Here is a 21,406-nt window from a genome sequence, read left to right on the forward strand (position 1 = left end):
CTGAAGACCACGCTGCTCGCGAAAGCGCTCTAGTGATCTCTAAGACAACCTTCTGAAGGGGGCATTAGTACTAGAATCGTGTCTATAACTGGGGTAGCAACGAACTAGATGCAATGCACTTTGCACTTGGCGCGCACTAAACGGACGCGTGCACGATGCCTGCACTGGTGTAACACTACACTCACCGATTCGATGCGGAGGACGTTCTCTACCGCGAGAATCTCGGCGTGGTGTCTCCTGCGGGAGCTGCGCCAGTGGGCCTTCTCCTTCCTCTGCCGAAAAAAAAAGAACAAGAGGAAAAGGAGGATGTTGTATGAATAAAACACATAGCACGATTGAGCGTTGTTGATCCGTGTTTAATAGTAAAACAGTGACACGCAAATCATCGCGGCCTTTTCTTTCTCTTTTTTTTTTTGTTTATAACGCATGTTCCTGCAAGGTTATCGAGGCCACGCATTGTTTATTTCCTCGTACTTTGCATTCGACGAGGGTATTTATTAGACGTGGAAAATAGCGGCACTTTCTGTGCACCGTGGCTGCAAGACGTCACTACATTTAATCTACAGACGCAGTTCGAGTGGATGGCGATTAGGAGGCCTCCCCCTCTCCCTTTTTTTTTTTTTTTGGCCTTGCAAGGATTGTCTAGTGTTCAAAGGAATTCGCGGAAGAAATCTGGTGCTAGTTGCCACTCAAGAGTTTTGCTAAGTGTTGGGTTGCGATGCTGCCAATTTTGCTATCACAAATAATTCATATTACCTTTTACGGTTTTCAGTGGTTAGACAAACTACGACACATAAGCTTGCGTGTCACGAAAACTACATTGTTTTATTCGAACACTGGACAGTCTTGAGAACGCCTTAAACATTTTTTTTTAATTCTTAGTATAAGGAGTATAAAAAGGCAATCGCGCAAGGTTGAGGGCTACTAATTATAACGTCATAAGTAGCCCTCAATGGTGTGATATTTTTTTATGTTCTGAATGATTATTTTTTCTTCTAAGTGATTGTTCATCTAGATTTTAGGGTAGATAGAAGTGTTGCTACGCAACGCATTTGCGATAAGAAATTGGCTCTGAAGACGACGATGTAAGAATACACGTGGTCATTTGAAGCACGACGGATGAAGTCTGTTCTGGCAGACAAGAAATGCTGTCGGCTTAAGCTATATTTTTTAGCAACATTATCACTCTTTTATTGTCAGTAATAGCATCTTCATGTCTGAGCATGTACGATGATATGCACTACTCATGCAGGGGGATTTCAGAACGCATAATATATTTCCGTTAACTAAACGACAAACGAGGCTTATCGCGATGCTCTGCTTAGCATAGCACTTTGACTGCTGTACTCACAAACGGAACACGGGGGCCCATCGCACACTTCTTTTTTCACCGATTCGCTTCTTTGCCAACTGCATAGTTGTGTGATTTTTATTCCACTAGTTCATTGGTCACAGAGAACTACCGTGTGCCACTGAGTGCTTGGAGAGCAATGTGGACGCCTGCAAAAACAAATTAGCTCACATTTTTCTACCTTGTTTCAAACTATCCTCCTTTGGTTTTTCCTCCAATGGAAAAAGCACAATCCACGTCAAAACTCTCACCGCGCAAAGCTAATGTCGGAGCTAATGCGAGGAAGACCCAGCACCCCCGGCAGCGTAGGGTGTTGAATTTTTCTCTCTCTCTCTCTCTCCCTCTCTCATTTTTTTTCGCACGCGCTGCGCGGCCGGGAGCCAACTTCATCCTCTTTGACAGACGCTGCACGCGGACCGAGTTGTGGCCTGCGGTCCGGGCCCGAGGAAAAGGGCGCGAGTCCATAACATCTTGGTTCGGCCTTACGTCCATGGTGGCGAGGGTCCCAAAAGCAATTACCGCAGCGCTTGAACCTGGTCAGAAGCGCGCTTCCCACAACGCTCTCTATACGTCGCGGCCGGGATGTAGTTAAGTAGTACGCGTCAAGAGGTGGCAAAGCCAGACCGGTGGGAGCCTTGCCTTGTATCGCGGCACGACGTCGAGCGGGTTCCGGAAGCGAGTGTTGCGCAGGACCCAGGTCTTGTCGGCGGCCAGGAAGTACGGGTTGTGGCGGCTCATATGCACCGCCACGTCCACCGCTTCCTGCAGGTACGCCACGGCGTCCTTCATCGTGTTCCACTCCACCTCGGACACGTCGAGGATGCCTGTGAACGCACCGGGAGCACATGCTCGTGATGCGCAGTCGCTCGAAGCGCAGCGAATCATGGCACTATGCAGACAAGGTCGAAGTCGACTCCGCGTCTTGGTGGGTGCACTGCGTTAGCTTACCGAGCATCTTGAGCAGGAACGGAACGAGGGAGGCGTTTATGAACTGCGTGAGGACCATGTCCGAGGTGACGTACATGAACGACTGCAAACGGAAAGGATGGTCGTTTTTGACGTCGCTACCAGGGAACGGTTTGAAAATGTTAACCACTAGACAGTGAGGTTTTTAAAACAGAAGCTCTATAAGTGCCGAAGCAAGCCGCGAAGGTGAACAGTTTGATATATCTTATAGAAAACTGGGAGCAAGTTCATAATGATTCATTATAGTTTATAGCAGGCGCTGAAGCATGCTACGCAGGCGGCGGGAAGTGTAGCATAAACGCAGCGTTCGTGTTGTCAATTCCATCTTTTGTGATGCCGCGTCGTTAAACCAAGTTGCGCGGATACGCTATCGTTTCGATCTTCGCAAAACCGGGGAGGTCGTAAATGAAGCGTTCGGGCCGTCAAAATGAACATGAACCCAAAGGATTTAGGCAATCCCGATGGAAGTGCCTTCTTGCAATACAATTATACCAATCGGGGGAAAATCTCGCATTTCATATATAGGCCGAACACCCAGAGATTTTTTCCTGCGACTATATATCGCAGACGTGCGTCTAAGATGTGACCACCAACGGAGTCCTGACCTTAGTTAGGTCTTCGTCGTGGATGTCCTGGTACGTGATGTGGTAGAGCGTGGCGAGGGAGACGATGTAGGTGCCCTTGAGGCCCATGCCGGCCAGCACGATCGCCTGCTTGGCCGTGATGCGGTAGCCGAAGTGGCCGATGAACGGGTATATCATCAACACCGCGAGGCACCTGCGTTACAAATGCGCGAAAGGTGCGCGAAACTGTAGGACGACATCGCACGGCAGATTATTTTGATGCGTGTTCCCTAGGACTTTGGCTTGAGCTGCGCGGCAGCATGTATAGCACGATCAATGAACCCGCCTCTATGACTTCGAAGCCCTTCACCTTGTCGCATCTCTCAAAGCAGAAAGAAGAAAAACGCTTATTGCGAATTCTTGTGAGCTGAGAGATTACGACCCATACCACCTACATTCGGCAACAGCCTAAGATTTCACTGCAAGTGATTGGTGATTCGTGTGATTGACCGGCGCATCTTTACATACTATCTTTGAATTTGGCAGTGGTGTTCTCACTGAGCTTTTTTACGTTGTCACCAACTACAGTAATGGCGAAAAGTTAAATTGCTACGCTCAGAACTTTCAGAAAATGAGAGTGCACTTCTCCAACATCCCATAGAGCAATTGTACATTCTTCATTTTTTTGGTAACATGTTCATTGCCTTCTGCCGCAGCCAACATTCGCATGACTGCAATATAAGGCACGTGGAAAAAATGTGGGTTGCTGAAGCGGGCACTGACCGCATGCTCATCTTGGCGATGTAGCAAAGCATTATGTCCTGCCAGTTGTACGTGCGTAGGTAGTAGACAAGCATGTAGGCCGTGAACGTGGCGCAGATGAAGGTGGACAGCGTTCCGGTCCAGTCCAACATCACCGACCAGCACCTGCGCAATGGCGCAGCGGGGGTCACCCGTGGGTCATCGCTCTGATATAAGCTTCAGTCCTGCGGGCGTTGAGACGAAATCTGGCAGCGAAACATCGCTACAAACTGGAGTACCCACACTAAGCTCTACAAAAATGTACCGCTAAATAAAATGGTCGGGGAGCGAGAGTGAACGCGATACTGGCACAATATTTATCAAATAGCCAGCACCTGAAGACTGTGCAGTCTACTGTTAAAAATAATTTATGATTATATTGCGCTTAGTAATACACTCACGAACGTAAAGGACAGGACGCGGACGTAGGTTCGTCAGTGTATTTGTTTTGAACACATATACACATATACACAGGTATCAGGAAAGGGGAAGCGAGGAGCAGGTATCACTAAGCGCAATATAATCATGAATGTCCACCAGCTAGCTAGCCCCGTTCATTGCTTTACTAAATGTTAAAGAGAAAGCACAAATGTACGGCAATGGCTTCGCTGTAGCTGTAGCTGAAGCTGCTGACTGAAGCTATATCAAAGTTTTAAAATCATAGGGGCGCATAAAAATGTGTAAGTGCTGCAAGCCGCACACTGTCTGTTGTAAAGTCGATGCGAACGTACTACATATACAAGAGGAAAGAGTTTGCGCGTACTCTGCACTCATCTGTTTTACATTGACAGCGCAGCCCACACGTAAGTGCATGCGTGGGCTGAACAAGTCAAGCAAGCTCACCACTCCCGTGCCGAAATGTCGCTGCAGTGAAGCATCGTCCTGTCGTTTGCCTACACTCTAAACCACGGAAACATTAATCAAAGCGCACTTTTTCGCACTTTTAGAGGAAATTCCGTAATTTAGACATAAATAATTGAAATGTGCCATAAATATTGGATAATAGGCCCTGAAAGTCTAATACGACGCCTAAATGGGTCAGACTAATGGCTTAAATCAGTCAATTTTTTTCCTAGGACCGGCAATCACTGTGGCGCCACGCGTCTTGTTACGGAATGCATAACAATACGTGCATGTGGCTGAAGTTGGTACACTGCCCGGACATACTTAAAAAACCAAGGTAGCCAAACATTTACCAGAGAATTCAGGTCCGCGCAGCTATTATCGTTATTTACGGTTAGAATAAGTAGTAGCTACGGTTTACCTATATATAAGAATGAAAATATGTACCTTTGGGAAAGTTGCAATGTTTATAGAATGTAGCGCGCAACAGTGACATTATAGCTATAAGTATCCCTTCTAGACAGCACGCCTCTACTGTGATTTGAACAACTTCCATCGACAAAAAACAGCATTATAGTTTCTGTTTTTAGTGACGGTAAGGCCATAACAGTGCCAAAATTTCCGCATACGAATCTAACTCTTAATTCAGTGAACTTGTGCCGAGAAGAACGAGCAACATTCGAAATGAAACGATCAGAGTCGTCGGTCGCAGAATTTAAGCTCGCAGATGAAGTTTGTCCCGCTAGTTGTGCACGCATCACCGCACATTCCAAAATAATCACAGGTGCTTGCGGGCCATTCCAAAATGCCGCACTACTCCCGAAGCGCAGTAAATATGACGTCAATTTAGTTACAAGCAGTATTCCCGTGACGTCACGGGCCGGCCCCACTTGGTCGTCCTATTCATATAGTTTTTGCTGTACTACTAACGGGAAGTAAGCAGATCGAAATGATCACCGCGTTCGCTCTGCAACATGGCGTCCTCAACGCGACGTAAGGGATGACGTCTTACCGGCTAATAAGTTGACCAATGCTCGTGAAATTTCGAATATGGGGTGGTGTCTTGCGCCGAAAGTTAGCTTGATGCGCTGATAGTCTAGTGAATAGGAATATTGGCAAAAAGGATGGCGTATGGCAACGCAGTCCCGCTTTTATTTAGATAGCAATTTATATGCACACCCGAGGCGAATTTCTATCGGCGTCGGCGTCGCCGTGAGGTTCCGTATAAAGTACAAGTGTGGTTATATCACAGCCACGCGCCGTATGCTGTAGGATGCGAGGTAAAGGCTGTGAGGCTGAACCAAGAATGATGGCGGCTCAATGTGACGGCGACTTCTCGCGCGCGGAAGGGAGGTAGGCGGGAGGGTGGGCGGTCTTCTCAGGCACGCAAGGGGGATAGAGAGAGGGCAGGTTAGTGCGCATCTCCTAGTCTACTCCTTCTTAGAAATAAAATGTTTCATGAAATTTTGAGGGACGTGGAAACGACTCGTTTCTTTCGTGTTTTCTTTTTCTGAAATTGCGAAAAATTGGGGGGAAAAGCCGATTGCGCACGGGGCTATGACAAACCCGATACATTTATCTAACACTGAAAATGATATATTTGTTACATTCTTGCATCACAAAAGTCCCAGCAGTGCTTCCAGGTAGAACATCTAGGCACTATTTCACGTCAAAGCTTCAAGACGGACATATGTATCAATCTGTGTCCGATTCCTTTCCGCTTGACGCGTCAACATTTCGTTGTGCAGTGGACGAAGCCTTCCGGATATTTAGGTTTTAGTGCGCGTACACAAGTTTTTGCAGGCGATCCCCTGCGAGCCTGTTGCGTACCTTGGTGTGCGCAATTCCAAACTCGGACCAGTATCTCTCACATGCAGAAGAAGGGGGAATCTGCAGTACGCGACAGGCGAGGGGGCTCAACGGCCACCACGCGGATATATCCAGGTTGTTACGTTTCGCCTACAACGCGCGGTATAGCCGGCGCGGATGCAACGGACGCCGGGGCTTCGTTCAAAGCGGCGGACATTTTGGCCCGTTCAGCGCCGCCGATACGCCTCCCCGCCAAGCGCGTCCAGGCATGTTTCAATGCCACGTGTCTTCAAGTGTGCGTGTGTGTGTGTGCATGTTGGTGCCCACGCTTGTCAAAGCGCGGCAGCCGGGGAGAGGAGCTCCCCAAGTGTGAAGCGAGGAGGTCTGACCGGCGCCGGCCCGGCGGATGCGTCACTACACTCGTCCCAACGTGTCTCTCAGCCTGTCCGTGCCGCGCATCACGTGCGCCTCTGACGAGGCGTTCCTTCTTCCCCTCGACTCCGAGAGTATAAGAGCAGCTGCTCCCGGACGCCGAGAGAGGCTCCGATTTCTTCCGTTGAGTTACGTGCTCTCCCGTCTCTCCACTTCGGTCGACCTGACCGCCCGCTCTTTAGCGATGCTAGAATAAAGAAGTTGTTCTGTTACCAGTCGACTCATGCTTTGCCAGGACCTTCGGATGCTTCCAGTTGTGCCCCAGGCCGCCAGGCCAACGCTACCCTTGGGGCTTGGGACCCATTTGCAACAACAGGCGTCAGCGCTGAGATTCCAACAACTCGTGCCAGCGGTGCGATTACAACAAGGTGCTTCGCAGACTCCCAAACTCTTTCTTTTGACCAAACTTTTAGATATGTCGAAAGGAGTCACATTGTCGCAAAATAATTGTGGGGAAGCTCTGTTTCTCTTTCTCTTTTTTTTTCCACATCTATCCTGGTTGAAAAAAAAAACTTTTTTCTGAAATTTTCAATGTCTTTTTTTTTCAATCAAACAGCGGCTTACATCTGTGCTCCAGCTCCCTCGCCCTATCCTGGAGACAATCTGCGATGGGTTCGAAGCCTACGCGACCCGAAATAGCGGATGGCTTCGTGTGCGCTGTGTTCACGCGCGTCTAGTTCGCACTGAAGCGAGAGGCGGCACAATTCGCCCGCTGCTGCTACCGCTATTCCTTCACGCTAGCGTTCCCACATCCACAGTCATCGTTTGAGATATGTTCGTGCTTGCCTGTGCGCGCGTGACAGCGCGTTGGTTAGCTTAGTTAGTAAGCGAATGCTTAGAGCGGTTTACGCGCCACATAGAACTACTAACCTTACTTCCTATAGCTGTTTAATAATTTGCAATCGCAATCGACGCTTTGCATTTTGGGAAAAGACAGTGACTTTTTTTTTTTAATACGCGAGCAAACACGTAACAGACACTCACGACCCGAGCGTGCCTTCAAGCTCCGAACAGGAGATGAGTCGATCCGACGAGACCACCATGGTGTACGCGATGACGCCGGTGACGCCCGAGCTGTTGACCGACTCGAGCAGGAAGAAAGTGAGGTAGGTGCCGCCCATCACCACCACGACGACCGAGTCGTCGCCGTAGGTCATCATTTTCAGCACGCTCATGGTGGCCGCGCCAAGAGCGCATCCCACGACGACTGCCACCAGCTGGTTCTGAACCGGGAAGAGCAGCACGTCGTAGTACTCTGCGAGAACCGGAGGCGGACGGGCGCAACCGCGGCTTGAACACGTTGGGAACGCAAGAAGGGAAGCTGGGCGAGTTGGTTTGTCGACAACGTTGAAAAAAGGCTGTGGCTTAGCTAAGGTTAAGCCCAGGATGCGAAGCATACTAGCCTTTATTTTAGTTGTTGAACCACTGTTTAGCCTGGTGAACAGCTGTTGCTTGGCTATATTTGGTTCGGCTAGACGAAGAAACAACTCATGCGTTACTCTGCTTCGCCTTCAAGAGTGGAACGCGACAGCGTTCCCGTCGACCCGCCAAGGGGTGTAAGACAATGGGCTACGGCGCAGCGACTACGCGCCCCGCATTGGACGCGGTAAGCGTCGAGCAACGCAGCGTTCGGCGCGGCAACGAAATGTGCACCTGAGCAAGCGACGCACGCCTGAGCCTTAGAAACAGCTAGTTTCTAAGGCAACACCGCATTCACTAGAGGCGCTTTTGTACCGCTTTGAAGCATCATACTCGTGGCTCAGTGGTAGCGTCTCCGTCTCACACTCTGGAGACCCTGGTTCGATTCCCACCCAGCCCACCTTGCAAGAGTTGAGCGAAAGCCACCTAGAAACAAGCGCAGCTGCTTATATACCGCCGCGACGCCGCGAGCGATGGCGCGAGTTGGAGCCCCGTTTCTCCTCTGTCGTGACGTCACGGTGTCACGTGGTATTGAAGGCGACACCGCCGCGCCTGAGGAGCTGGGTTGAGATGTCGTAATATGCTTCGCATAAAAAAAAAAACTGCACAAACGTTTGAACGGGGCACAGAGAGTGGACATGATAGAAGAGCAAAGTAAACGATGTGCGCTTGGAGATTACCGACAATATGCATACGCGTTTAAACATGTTTCTCTTGTGTTCAAATATGTTCGCGCATGTGTTCTTTTTTCTCTCTCTCTCTCTTCCCCAGCTGCGGCAAGTTGTTTTTTTTATCCACTTTCATTGCCATTAATTTATCATTTCTTTAATTCAATCACTAAGCACAAGTAATTCCCCCTGTGTTTTCCTTGGCGTCTTTGTTTGTTGGCTTCTCAGGATACGATTAATAAAAATCGGGCCCCTCGGTTAACCCCCTTTCTTCTCGTTCTAGGCTGTGTTGGTCACACACGTTTGCATTTTCTGCGCCCAAACAGCTGACTTGCTTAATGCTAGTGTTAACTACCTTCTTAAAACGAGTAAATGTTCGGTTATAACACCTGTATACCATTCCCCTTTCCTGCATCTCGTCCGAGTATCTGCACAGGTTTTGCTATATATATATACGCCACGACGTCGTACAAGAACAGTAATGCTCAACGAGTTCTGCCGCTTTCAGACACGCTATATAAGCATGAATCGCCTTCACCTGAATATCTTGTGCCACAGCTCGTCGTCCTAAGACACCTTGATTTTCTTTTTCATCAGTCAGTAGTGAATTGCCCACTGAATTATTATTATTTGCTGTTCGTTTGCACACAAAATTCTTTCGGAAGAGGAGCTATGACCGAATGCCATAGGTCTCATAATCGTATATCGTGGGATGTTTTACAGCGAAGCTGTACATAGCTATCCTGCGGGCGGTGGTCGATGTCCGTCCGTCTACGCGTCGCGTAGACACGAAAAAAAATTTCTCGAAAAAGGAAGTTTCTCGCGAATGCTCTGCAGATCTCCATCTAACGCAGGTATATCGGAAAAAAATAACTGAAATTGGGCAGATAATGCGACTCTATCGTTAGGCCGAGTTTCATTTAGTCGTCATAATTAGTTCACAGTGAAGTCGTAAACGTTTCAGAACTCCCGTCATGCTGTCACAACATGGCCGTCTACGGAGGGCGTATGTTTGCAGAAAACGGCTGCAACTATTGTTTTATCGAAACTATCCCAAAACAAGTTATATGATAATTTGCCGCTAAGACGACTTTAACATGACGCCAAGTTTCATGTACTTGTCGCAACTACGCAGTTCACAGTGAAGTTGTGAATATTGTGGAATTCCCGTTTGCTCTGAACACACGGGCGGAAACAGAGAGAGAGCCCCGTGTTTGTCCGCTAGAATAGAGCTCTAGTCCTTCCAAGTTTCATTCAGCTAAGTAACTAGAAAGCACGCTTAATCGCAAATTACAAACAAACATTCTGTTTCGCGCACCCATTTGGACGGCGCCCCGGTCAACGCGTATCGTCGCTCACGTCGAGGCTCGGTTGAATGCCCACCTGCGTCTTATACGCACTGTTACCACCAGTGAGCGTTGTGTGTTGTGGTTACGTCACAGTCACCTAGACGACATAATAATAATAATAATAATAATAATAATAATAATAATAATAATAATAATAATAATAATAATAATAATACTTCGCTGCTCGTCCTTCTTCACAGAGTGGAAGGGCTGACAAATTTTTGCTTTAGCAGCTTGGCTAAAGTTGGCAGGGGCGCCCCATCTATTCAAACATCACTTCAGAAGTACCATTCAGTCCTCGAAAAGATGGCTTTAGGAGCCAAGCCGGCGGGCGCGTTCGTTTGCTTCATTATAATAGCAAATCTTCAATGAGAGGCTAACTCTTTCGAAGACTGCGTAGCGCAATACCTCCAGGCACATCTGATGCGTCTCGTTCAACGGATACCTTTAGTGGTTCCATAACACAGTGCCTGTATACTGGCCGCTTTCTGTGAACGCATTCCGTCACTCTATTAAAAGATAATGCTAGCGCCCGTAAAATAACTGCGCCCACAGAAATTCACTTTGCCCTGGCGTTTGTTCCTTCAAACGTCGTTGTGGTGTTTTTTTCGTAGCGTCTAAAAAACAATGTCTACGCACGTTCAACTCGTTGAGGTTAAACTTAACGAAAATTCACGCGAGACAGGGTGGGGGGGAGGGGGGTCGCACTGGTTCTCGTCATTCCGTTTGCGTTCACGATTTCTGCGCGCTGAAAAAATCTGGGTCACGGTAACGGATTCGAGCAGATCAGCGGTAATCAAGTGCGAAACCGCTGATAGTGATCTAAAGAAAGGAAAGGCGCTTCATTCTGCACGATGCGAAACTGCTGTCCGCAGCCAACGTACCGTGGCAAGGGCAATATGGTCGTTGCCTGCTTGAAGATGGGTCCACTCATGAAAAACACTGGCTGCCGGATGCGGTAAATACAGCGTTGTCCCAGTGTTGGTCACATCTTCGACAAAGTGACGAGACGAAATCTAACTTACGATTTACGTTTCCTCCAAGAAAGCCGAAGACGCACCACGTCATGCCAGTATTGAACAGGGCCTCGGACTGAATCATTGTGGCGATTACAGGGTAGCGACCTAAAAAAACGAATCTTGCGATGAACAAGTTTTCGTTATGCTTGCTATATTATGAACTAGTATAAACTATAACCAAGAAGGCTGCAAAGTTGCGGGAAAATCGCTTCCCATCAATGGATTACGTTTGCTTTTAAATAACCAGCACCTGAGTAGGAGATGCAGAGAAAGGCAGCTTCACGATTTGGATCTATATCTAAAGGAATGTGAATCAGAGATATATGTGTGTGTGTGATTACGAGGTGTATCATCAAGGTCCTGACAGTTGCTCGTTGATCTTAAATTGCTATTGTTTCCAGAATTAAGCTATTCCTCATGCATTCAACTTTCTTTTTCTCATGCCGGAGCATGCCATGGGCGCCACGACAGTTTCGATATAATCTGCGCGTCTGACGTTTCAGCCGCCCTCCGCTATCACTCCATCCAAATGGCAGCGAAGGTTTTCTGTTACTCTAAAGCTACATTTGCCTCTCAGTTGGCACAAGACTAATGGTGACCCAAACAATCTTAAATTTAGAAGGTACATTCAAAGTTCGGGCCTTTCATTAAACTGAAATATATCAGTGTGCCTACGCGGAAGCTGTTTCGTGGTAGCGTCAAGTACAACACTGTGAAATTGGCACTCCTCGGTTTCTTTTCTTCTTTTTTATCTTTTTTAGTGCTGATCAGTCCTATGCACCATCTCATCGCCCATGCACCTCGTGACGAAGCCGCGTTTGCAAAGTCAAGTTTTCTTCGACTTCGTGACACCCACCTTCTTCGAAGATGACGCTGCTCAAGGGTACCCGCTCGACAGAGCACATGAAGAGGCCGAAGAAGACGCAGTCCCTGATGCTCCACGTTCCGTCAGACACCTTGTGGAGCGCGTACACCGAAGCCATCACGATGGTGATGGCTGCGCAACCGGAATTTGAAGTTGGGAATGAACACTTCTCACCCGAACATGCACGATCTGTGCGAGTTGTCTTCAAAGTATAGTAAATGAGTATGCATTTTTTTTGTGTTCTCGATTTAACGTGTATTCACGAGACGAGCGCGCCGTTGCACAGGAAGCAATATCGCAATCGCGACCCTCGTTCCCACTCACTATAGCCACCACAATTCGCATGCCGTCTGGACGCCGTGCAGATCCTTTGTTGTTTGTCACCGCAGAAAGACCTTCCGTGTTCGTATTTCGGTCTCACTGATTTGTGCAATGTCAAAACTTACCTAAGTAACCTTTTCGGTCCGGAATACCAGCGTTACGTAGCGGTCACCACCCTCAATTCAAAACTGGATGCATGTGTACAAGGCACATATATGGTCTGCTTTGTTTAATGAATTATTCATGATCGCGTTTTTCATAATTACTAACACTGCTCTTGCAATGTGCCGCTGCCCCTCTGGAATACTGCGAAGCCCCGAGTGTATAATGTGCGATCTTCTGCATGATGATTGTATCTTACTATTCTCAAGGACGCTAAATGCGCAAGTTAACGGGCATGTTACCTGACCGCTTGTACATATCCGCATTTTGTCTTTTGACACAGGTAGAAGACAACAGTTGTGCGAAAAAGCTTTCTTATATATTTGAATTATCAAAACGAGTGCGCAATCTCTAATTGGGACGGTAAGAGTGAAGGCCACTATATACCGTAAGATTTTCACGCCACACTTATTAAAATATTAACAAGTGCAGACCAGAAAATAACATGAATTCCTGTGTTAAGAAAATGCCACGTCACACGTGTTTAGGTGCTGTGCCCTTCAGAGCTTACGCGTCACGAAAACAGACCAGGTTAAAACCGATAGAGCGGTGAGGTGCAGTGTTACTTGACATTATGTCATCCACACAGCAAAATAATTAGCTCCTGATTCACTTTTAATGGTGTAAATTATTTTACAGTGTACTCTCCTTGTTTATTAAAATAACTCCCCGGTGTTATTTGGCATGATTTTGCCATCTGCGCACCATGATTCCTAAAATAACTGCGCGAACCTCTAGCCCTTGTACAACACCGTATTTACTTGGCCAAAATGATGGGACTGGTTTAACCCTTTGAGATGCTGTCTACACAATTGTTCACAGCAGGAGAGTGCATCAATAGCAAAAGCACTGATGAAAGTAATGGTATTTAAAATGTGTTCCATACATCTTGAAACACTTATTATTGGAAATGTGCTGCAATTTTGAATAACGTGCAGAATGTTTTAGCAAAATGAGTGGAAAGGTAGACGGCTGGGTGTTTTTACTCTGTGTCAGTATGTTGTATGTAGCGGGTTCACTTCTTTCGTTGTTTTTTTTACAATGTCATGCACCAGGCATAATTTTCAAGTGGCTGGATAAGTGCTTTTCAAGCTTTTCAAAACACGAACTAGCACATGTTCTCATATTTTGTGTTCCTGTAGTGAGTTTTCGCATGGAGTCAAAATTTTGTAAACTCGACAAAATTCGCTAAAGAATTGAAAATTCTTTATATTTTCTGCAGCTGTACACTTTCTACGATTCTGAAGATGCAAGACATATGGTGAAAGAAGCAACTTTTTAATCAATGGTATAAAGTGGCATCTGAAAGGGTTAAAATGTTGACCCGCCATCCCGGCCCTGGGAAAGTGGATGTCCAGCGAAGCTTTTGAAAACCACCGCCACACCTGCGTAAGGGAGTATGCAATGCTTTATTGCTTTAGAGTAATGGTAGTAATAGGAGTATCGGTAACTTTGACAGCACGCCGCCACCCATAACAGTGCTGCAACAAGATTGAAATCAGTTGCTAGGCTGGTTATCTTGTATACGGAAGGCTAGGAACGTCACTCCCCACGTCGCAAGCTGCCGTCGCCCAGGCAGCTTGAGCAAGAGTAATCTTTACCGGAAAACGTATGCTGGGGGCACTGCGTGCTTCGCATTGTTATCAGGAGCAGCTTATCATCAATTGTGTGGTTCGGGTGCTTGTTTTGAGCTTGTCCTTTAATGAAACGTATGCTGTTCTGTATGTTGTATGCGTGATTCCAAAGAATGTATGCACTTTTCGCTTCACATTGCAGAGTTCTTGAAGCCTCTTCATTACGGGGGCGCGAGACTGTTCTTGGTCCTGCACTGTCACCGGGATGGGCCCAAATTTTTGCTAACGGATGCGGACACAAGAAATTCCCACCAATTAGAGCCTAACGCCTTCGCTGTAAAAAAAAAAACTGAGGAGCCATCCCACTCTGTGAAGGCCGACGACCAGCGAAGCTCATTATTTTCATAATTTTGTAGTGGTAGTGACGCTAGCTTTGTGGTTACCGTGATATCCGCTGATTGGTTCCCGGTTACAACCTTAGACATAATCTTCGCCAAATTTAAATCTATAACCGACCGTTGAGTGACTTGGATTAGTGTGGCACTTCAAACTGAACTCTTCCAGCACAAACTGAGCAAACAATTTCTTGAATGGTTTCTAAATGCCCGGATTGAAGTCTCCAACGATGGGCATACTGTCATCACGGCTAACCTATGCAAAGTGCGTGGTCATGAACTTCTCGATATCACTCTGGTGTAACTGGATACATATGCACAGTGTATACATATTCTGTCTTTCGTTTGTACGGCACAGACATCCCAACAGTCGTTAGCATTGTGCTCTTACGAGGCAACGGTGTATAGTTGTACGTACATTTTGTCCTTTGCGTGTATGACAATGCCTTCTACTCGTAAGTCCGTGTGCTGTTTACAAACGATTCCAGTACGCCCATCTAATTGAAACAATGAGTCCTGATAGATTTATTTCATTTGTTATTATTTATTTCTATCATTATGAGGAGCGAAGTGCTTGCAGCCTGCTTCACCTCCGCCGTAGGTCGGCCCGATATTGCACCACTTCCGGGATCGGTCCACATTTTTGCCCACGGACACTACAGATGCATTCGGGGTAGAGGCGTACAGCTTTGCTGTGAAACAGTGTAATCCCGTCGCCTGCGAATGCCTAATACAGTTACGAAGGTGGCTCTGTCTATATGAAGACAGTCTTCGCTAAGCCGCCTGCGAAATCGCGGCCCTGATCCCAGTGTAAAACGTACTGAATGTTCCGACGGAGAAGACCATGATCTCGACGTGGCACCGGCGGAAGATGTAGTTGTTGATGCCCTGCGTCGTGTGCACCACGAATGCCGGCAGGAAAGCTCGGATGGCCTGCACGCCGACCGCAGCCTCTAGGCCGCTGCTTCGTCGAAGCGGGCCCGTCGTCGACATCAGGCACAGCAGGACCGTGGTCAGCAGGAACACCCAGCTCATGTAGGGCACGCGCAGCTGCTTCTGGAACGCCTTGAAGAAACCTGCGCGAGAAACGCCGTCCGTGCGATGTCGTGGTACAAGCCACCGTCAGAGCCAACCCCAGCTTTGAAGACACATCTAGTATGGCGGTTTAGCTTTAACAAGCACGTTCTGTAAGGAGCTGTGGGTTTTGGAAGAAAGACGTATTAAGCTAGCACTGGTGCAAGGCACTCCAACCTGAAATCTCCAGCACCCTACACAGGAAAAAAAAACGAAAGACGTCTAACGGGCGTTCGGTTAAGTTCGACGGTGACTGTACGTACCATTATGTCCCAGTTCAAAACGAGGTATTTCACTGATGCTCTGCCGGGACCCCCACACAGAGGCCGCTTCAGAACAAGCTTTATCTCATAACACCGTGTTCTAAAAGCATGTCCTGGCTTGTATGCCAAACGTTAGTCATGAAGGAAATCGTTGCACGTGAACGTCGCACATCTTCCTCCCTCCTTGCCGCTCACACCCTCAACTTGGTTGCCTGAGGGGATACGCCCTTCCCGTCGGCTGCCCTGCGAGGATTCCGCGCCGGCGACATCTCACCATGCGCTCTACGCATTTTAACAGGTCTCCGGACCCTGCTCCCACAAAGGAAGCCCATCTCGGTCGTTGGCCATGAATCTGCAGCTGTAGACCTGCAAGCCCATGCCGTAGCCCGAGCCTGCACACACCCCGTACCTCAAAAAAAAAAACAGATCAGACCAGCCCTCCCAAATTTTTTCGCGTACATAATCAATACTGAGAAATCCTCACTCATCGACGAGGTCAGAGATATAGATTCCCCTATCCAAACCAGAGCCTAACGCGGGAAAAGACCGTAATCGCACGCTAGCTACAATCACGCACTTATAAAGACCTCGCCTTCCTCCTCAAGTTCTATCCCACTATGAATCCGGCTAACTGCCCACATTGCTTTGAATACCCCTTCCTATACCATGTCACGTGGGTCTGTGCACCTCACACATACCACCCCCCCCCCCCCCCGCCCCCAGTTTCCTCCCCTTCTCCAGAGAACTGTGAAGCGACGCACCGACACAACCAACGTCGACTGGTTGCGTGGGCCAAGGCAGCAGCGGTCAGCACTGAAGCCCTGGACTAAGGGCCCCACCCGTCTTCGGATATTTCCTCTATTATAATAGAAGTTTGTATCATCAGCTTTCCCTCGGCGCGTTCCCGTAGTTCCTTCGTGACCGCCGTGAAGGTTCGTCGGGGTCATCGCCGTCAGTATTAGGCGGAACCCTACGCGGCGCCCGGGGTGTATCTCGTCCGTCGCACCATCCACTATCGGCCAGTCACCGCGGGGCGGCCAGCGAGACGTGCGACGAACAAGCACCGCGACAGCCTCCCCTCCTCTGTCCGGTTCCTCCCCGCCACTCCTATTGAAGTAGTTACGCGAAATATGAGAGCGCAGCTCTTCAGAGGAAGCTTGAGCACGGGCCCAACTACAACGCGGCCTATTCAAATCCATGCAAAACGCAGAAATGTTTTTGTGAGGTAATCCTCGGGTTGATTTCAATGAAATTTCTTGCATTTGAGAGAGAAAGTTAAATTCTAGTGACTGTTGAAGCAGAATTTCGATTTAGGGCCTGAATTTTTTTTAAAGAATTTTCAAAAATTGGGAAGTTCGAAAAAAAAAATAGAAGCACGAAGTTGACAATAGCTCTGCATCGAGACCAGATATCGTGGTGTTGTAAACGGCATCCATTAGACCATTCAAAGCGGACAAGTTCTATATGTCAATTTATATCTTATCTCAATTGGTTACGTTGTGCACAAGAGTTCTGCAAAAGCTGCATCTCAATATAACGAAATTTTTTTTTAGATTCATGTGTAGCATATCATTTTTGTCCGCTTCAGGTGTACTATTAGATGCAATTCACAGAATTGTGGAATCATTTTTCGTTGGTGAGTTAGAGTTGTAAACTTGATGGTATTGTTTTCTGAAAATTTGCAATTTTGGCAATATTAATAAAACATTTACGACCAAAATGAAAACTTCGAAATCAACAGTCCCTAGATTGTAAGTTTTTTTTGAAATGCTAGAAACCTCGTCAAACTTGGTGCAGTAGTTGTCGAGAAAAACGAATTCTCCTTTTACGTGCATTATATAGGAGCACCCGAGCTGAACCTGCTTCTTAAGAGGAAGCTTTAGCTCGGGTGCTCCTATCTAAATACATGTAAAAGGAGAATTCGTTTTTCTCGGCAACCACTGCAGCAAATTTGACGGGGTTTGCTGCATTTAAAAGAAAAGCTTAAAATCTAGTGACTGTTGGTTTTGAATTTTCGATTTAGGTTGTCAAATTTTTAATAAAATTTGGCAAAAATCGCAAATTTTCAGAAAACGACACTATGAAGTTTACAACTCCGTAACTCAGCAAGAAAAAATAATATCGCAATTCTGTGAATTTTACATGATAGCACATCTAAAGCGGACAAAATTGATATGTTACACATGAACCTCAAAAAATGGAGTAATGTGTACTTACAACTTTTGCAGAACCTTCGTAAACAACGTAACAAATTCACGTAAGATGTAAACTGACAAATCAAATTTGTCCGCTTTGAATGGTCTAATGGATGCCGTTTACAGAATCGCGATATCTCTTCTTGATGCAGAGCTATTAGCTTGTAAACTTCGTGCTTCTATTTTTTTCAAACGTCTGAATTTTTGAAAATTCTTTTAACAAAATTCAAGCCCTTAATCGAAATTCCGCTTGCAACTTTCTCTCTCAAATGCAACAAATTTCATTAAAATCGGTCCAGTGGTTATCTCAGAAAAACGTTTTTGCGTTTTTACATGTACTTGAATAGGCCGCGTCGGAGTTGGGCCCGAGCTAAAGCTTCCTCTTAAGGCCACCTTGTAGTCCGACGTAGCGTTAACGCACGTGCACCCGCGGCAAGGCTGTAGCCCAGCTGCAGCCTGCGCAAGATGCGACATGCTGCGTTCCGCGCAGGCTTCGTCCGGGCCCAGAATGCAGCGCGCCCGCGTCACGCCGCTGGTGGCGGCACGTTCCCCTGCGCATTGCAGCGCGAGCTCGCAGTTTCTCATGATCCTGAAGCTCGTAGCTTCGCATAAAACGCGCATGCGCATCTACGCGGCGCGGCGCACGCGGCATACTATAAAGCCCCTCACTGGGCTTAACGATAGAGGGTCGGTTTTCGCGCCACCCTAACGTGACGAACCTGGCGTCGCCAACCTCCGCCGACGCTGGCTGACGTGCACGTAAAGTGGCCTTTAGGCGTCCGTTCCTGCGTTGAGGGTCGTCGTCCCTCGGCGTAACCGACCGATCGAGCACAGGGAACAATGAAAGGGCGAACGCAAAGCACAGCGGGGGATGAAAGAAGGTAGTGAGGAGAGCGCGAGGAGGGAAAGCAATTGACTGTCAAATCGACGTGGTGGACATCGACACAGTTCATCGGGTCGCTAGCAAATCACCCCATAAAAATTTAATCGTTCGATTTTGCTCCCGTGTCAAGAAGAATGACTTCCTCCGTAAGGCTCGAAAGGCGCGCCTCAGAACCTCCATGATTGGGCTTTCTGGTAATAATGATAGCCCTATTTATGTCAATGAGCACCTCACATTTCAAAACAAACGTCTGTTCAGCCGAGCTCTTGCACTAAAGAAGCAGCATAAGTGGCAGTTCCTTTGGACAGACAACTGTCAGATTAAAGCACGCAAGACTGAAAATAGCAAAGTGTTTTTCATAAGCTCCGAGTCTGACCTCAGCGTCATCACTTAACCTGATTTGCGCTTAGTCTGTGTTTTAGTCATCCAATCATTTCCTCAAACATGTCTTTGCTTTCACCTTCTGAAGCTACGTCACTGCTTAAATCTGTTGGTTGTTCATTGCTTCACGTCAATGCACGAAGTTTGCGTAAGAATCATAATAACATATCTTCATTCATCGACTCTCTTTCCCACACTTTTTCATTCATCTGCATAACTGAGACATGGCTTGGCCCGGCTGATAGCAATTTATACGGGTTCCATGCCTATCAGGCTGAGTATTGTAACCGTGTTGCATATCAACATGGTGGTAGCGCGATTTTCGTCGCACCCCACATTAAATATAAACGTAGACTGGACCTTTCCATAGATGTATTTCACTGCGAAACTGTTTGGATCGAAACCGATGCCTTGTCTTTTCCAAATTATGGTGGCGGAATTATTATTGGCTGTATTTACCGTTCTCCATCTTCTTCCATACCTGATTTCCTTCGTCATCTTAGCTCAGTTCTTCAAACAATTACTAGTGAAAACAAGCCTGTCCTAATTGTAGGTGATATAAATATTAACTTGCTCGATGTCGACAATAGTACTGTATGCGCTTATTCGGACTGTTTTTCTGGCTTTGGGCTTGAGCAATTAATAACTTCGGCCACCAGGATTTCCACTCAAGGAAGCAGCTCCCTCTTAGACCATGCCTTCACTAATATTTCGCCTTCACCAGAGTCTGGTGTAATTGACATAGACATATCAGATCATTACCCTGTATTCGTAACATTCAAATCTAACCCTCCTAGGTCAGATCCCTGTTATCTTACGTCTCGTCTTGTTATTATAAATTTTGTTGATGCAATTGACAAAATTGACTGGACAGTTATAGCTACTAAACTAAATCCAGAAGAAGCGCTTCAGTTATTTTCTTCTTTACTTTTAAAAGCTGTTCATGCTAACACTGTCACTGTTAAGTGCAAAAAGAAATTTAAATTTCCGCATAATCCTTGGATCACTAATGGGCTACTTGTGAGCATGAGGAAAAAAGAAAACATGTATAGGAAGACGAAAAAACAGCCTTTCAATGTTAATTTAGCATTACGCTATAAGAAATATTGCAACATGTTGAGTAATTTATTGAAGAAATCTAAAAGGCAATATTACGAAAATGAATTCATGAAAAATAAGTTTAACCCCAAAAAACAATGGCAACTTATCAACGAGTTTTTGAATGTACCGCGTTCTGGCAGTGCCATTGAAAAAGTAATCTACAATCATGTGACTATCACTGACCCGCCTAGCATTGCTCGTGCGTTCAGTAATCACTTTTATGAAATTTATAATACTACCCATGTTCCTTCAGTTTATCATACGAGCCGATGCGATAAATCTTTTTTTGTTTCCTGTAACATCTGAAGAAGTCCTTACTGAGATTTTCAACTTAAAGGACTCAAGTCCTGGTTTTGATGGAATTTCCGCATTTCATTTAAAGCTTGTTGCTCCGACTATTTCTGGTGCTCTCAGTAACTTAATTAACTCATGTTCAAGACCGGTATATTCCCTAGAAGCCTAAAAAAAGCTAAAGTAATTCCTGTTCATAAAAAGGGTGACAAAGCTCAAGTCGCGAACTATCGTCCTATATGTATTTTACCTTCAATTAGTAAAGTTGTAGAAAAATTAATGCTTCGTCGTATTAACATTTACCTTAAGAAATTCAGCTTGCTGAAACCCTGTCAGTTCGGTTTTCGTTCAGGAAGCTCGACTAACTTGGCTTTGCTAGCATTAACTGATTATATTCGACATTCACTTGATCTCGGATACTTTGTTGGCTCGGTCTTTTTAGACTTTACTAAAGCCTTTGATACAATAAACCACAAAGTTTTGTTTAATAAACTGGAGTCTGTTGGCATTTCTGGTCCAGCTCTTAATTTATTAAAAAGTTATCTGTTTAATCGTGAATTAACAGTGTACGCAGGCGGGGCTTTCGCTGAAAGCAAAATTATTAACCAAGGAGTGCCTCAGGGCTCGATTTTAGGTCCACTATTATTTTCCATTTATATAAATGATTTACCTGACTGCCTT

At 46.5% G+C, this 21,406-nt stretch overlaps 3 protein-coding genes across 3 annotated transcripts in view; all 3 read right to left on the minus strand.

Annotated features, from left to right (window-relative positions):
- Positions 1-1,702, minus strand: part of LOC129384652 (sperm-specific sodium:proton exchanger-like) — a 29,036-nt gene extending 27,334 nt beyond the window's left edge. The window contains exon 1 of the mRNA XM_055070244.1: positions 186-1,702. The gene's annotated coding sequence lies outside the window, so the exon portion shown is untranslated. The remainder of the gene's footprint in view (positions 1-185) is intronic.
- On the minus strand, positions 1,701-8,569 carry LOC129384670 (sperm-specific sodium:proton exchanger-like). Its single transcript, XM_055070275.2, has 5 exons — positions 7,750-8,569; positions 3,664-3,807; positions 2,923-3,094; positions 2,300-2,381; positions 1,701-2,175 (listed from the first exon to the last, which is right to left on the minus strand). Exons 1-5 carry the CDS (start codon positions 8,160-8,162, stop codon positions 1,940-1,942), a joined length of 1,047 nt encoding a protein of 348 aa, XP_054926250.1. The 5' UTR covers positions 8,163-8,569; the 3' UTR covers positions 1,701-1,939.
- Positions 8,570-11,435: 2,866 nt separating this feature from the next.
- On the minus strand, positions 11,436-16,465 carry LOC129384651 (uncharacterized). Its single transcript, XM_055070243.1, has 3 exons — positions 15,359-16,465; positions 12,077-12,217; positions 11,436-11,470 (listed from the first exon to the last, which is right to left on the minus strand). Exons 1-3 carry the CDS (start codon positions 15,570-15,572, stop codon positions 11,436-11,438), a joined length of 390 nt encoding a protein of 129 aa, XP_054926218.1. The 5' UTR covers positions 15,573-16,465.
- Between the last annotated feature and the right edge of the window lie 4,941 nt (positions 16,466-21,406).

The sequence above is a fragment of the Dermacentor andersoni genome, chromosome 5 (assembly GCF_023375885.2).
Source record: "Dermacentor andersoni chromosome 5, qqDerAnde1_hic_scaffold, whole genome shotgun sequence".
Classification (NCBI taxonomy): Eukaryota; Metazoa; Arthropoda; class Arachnida; order Ixodida; family Ixodidae; genus Dermacentor; species Dermacentor andersoni.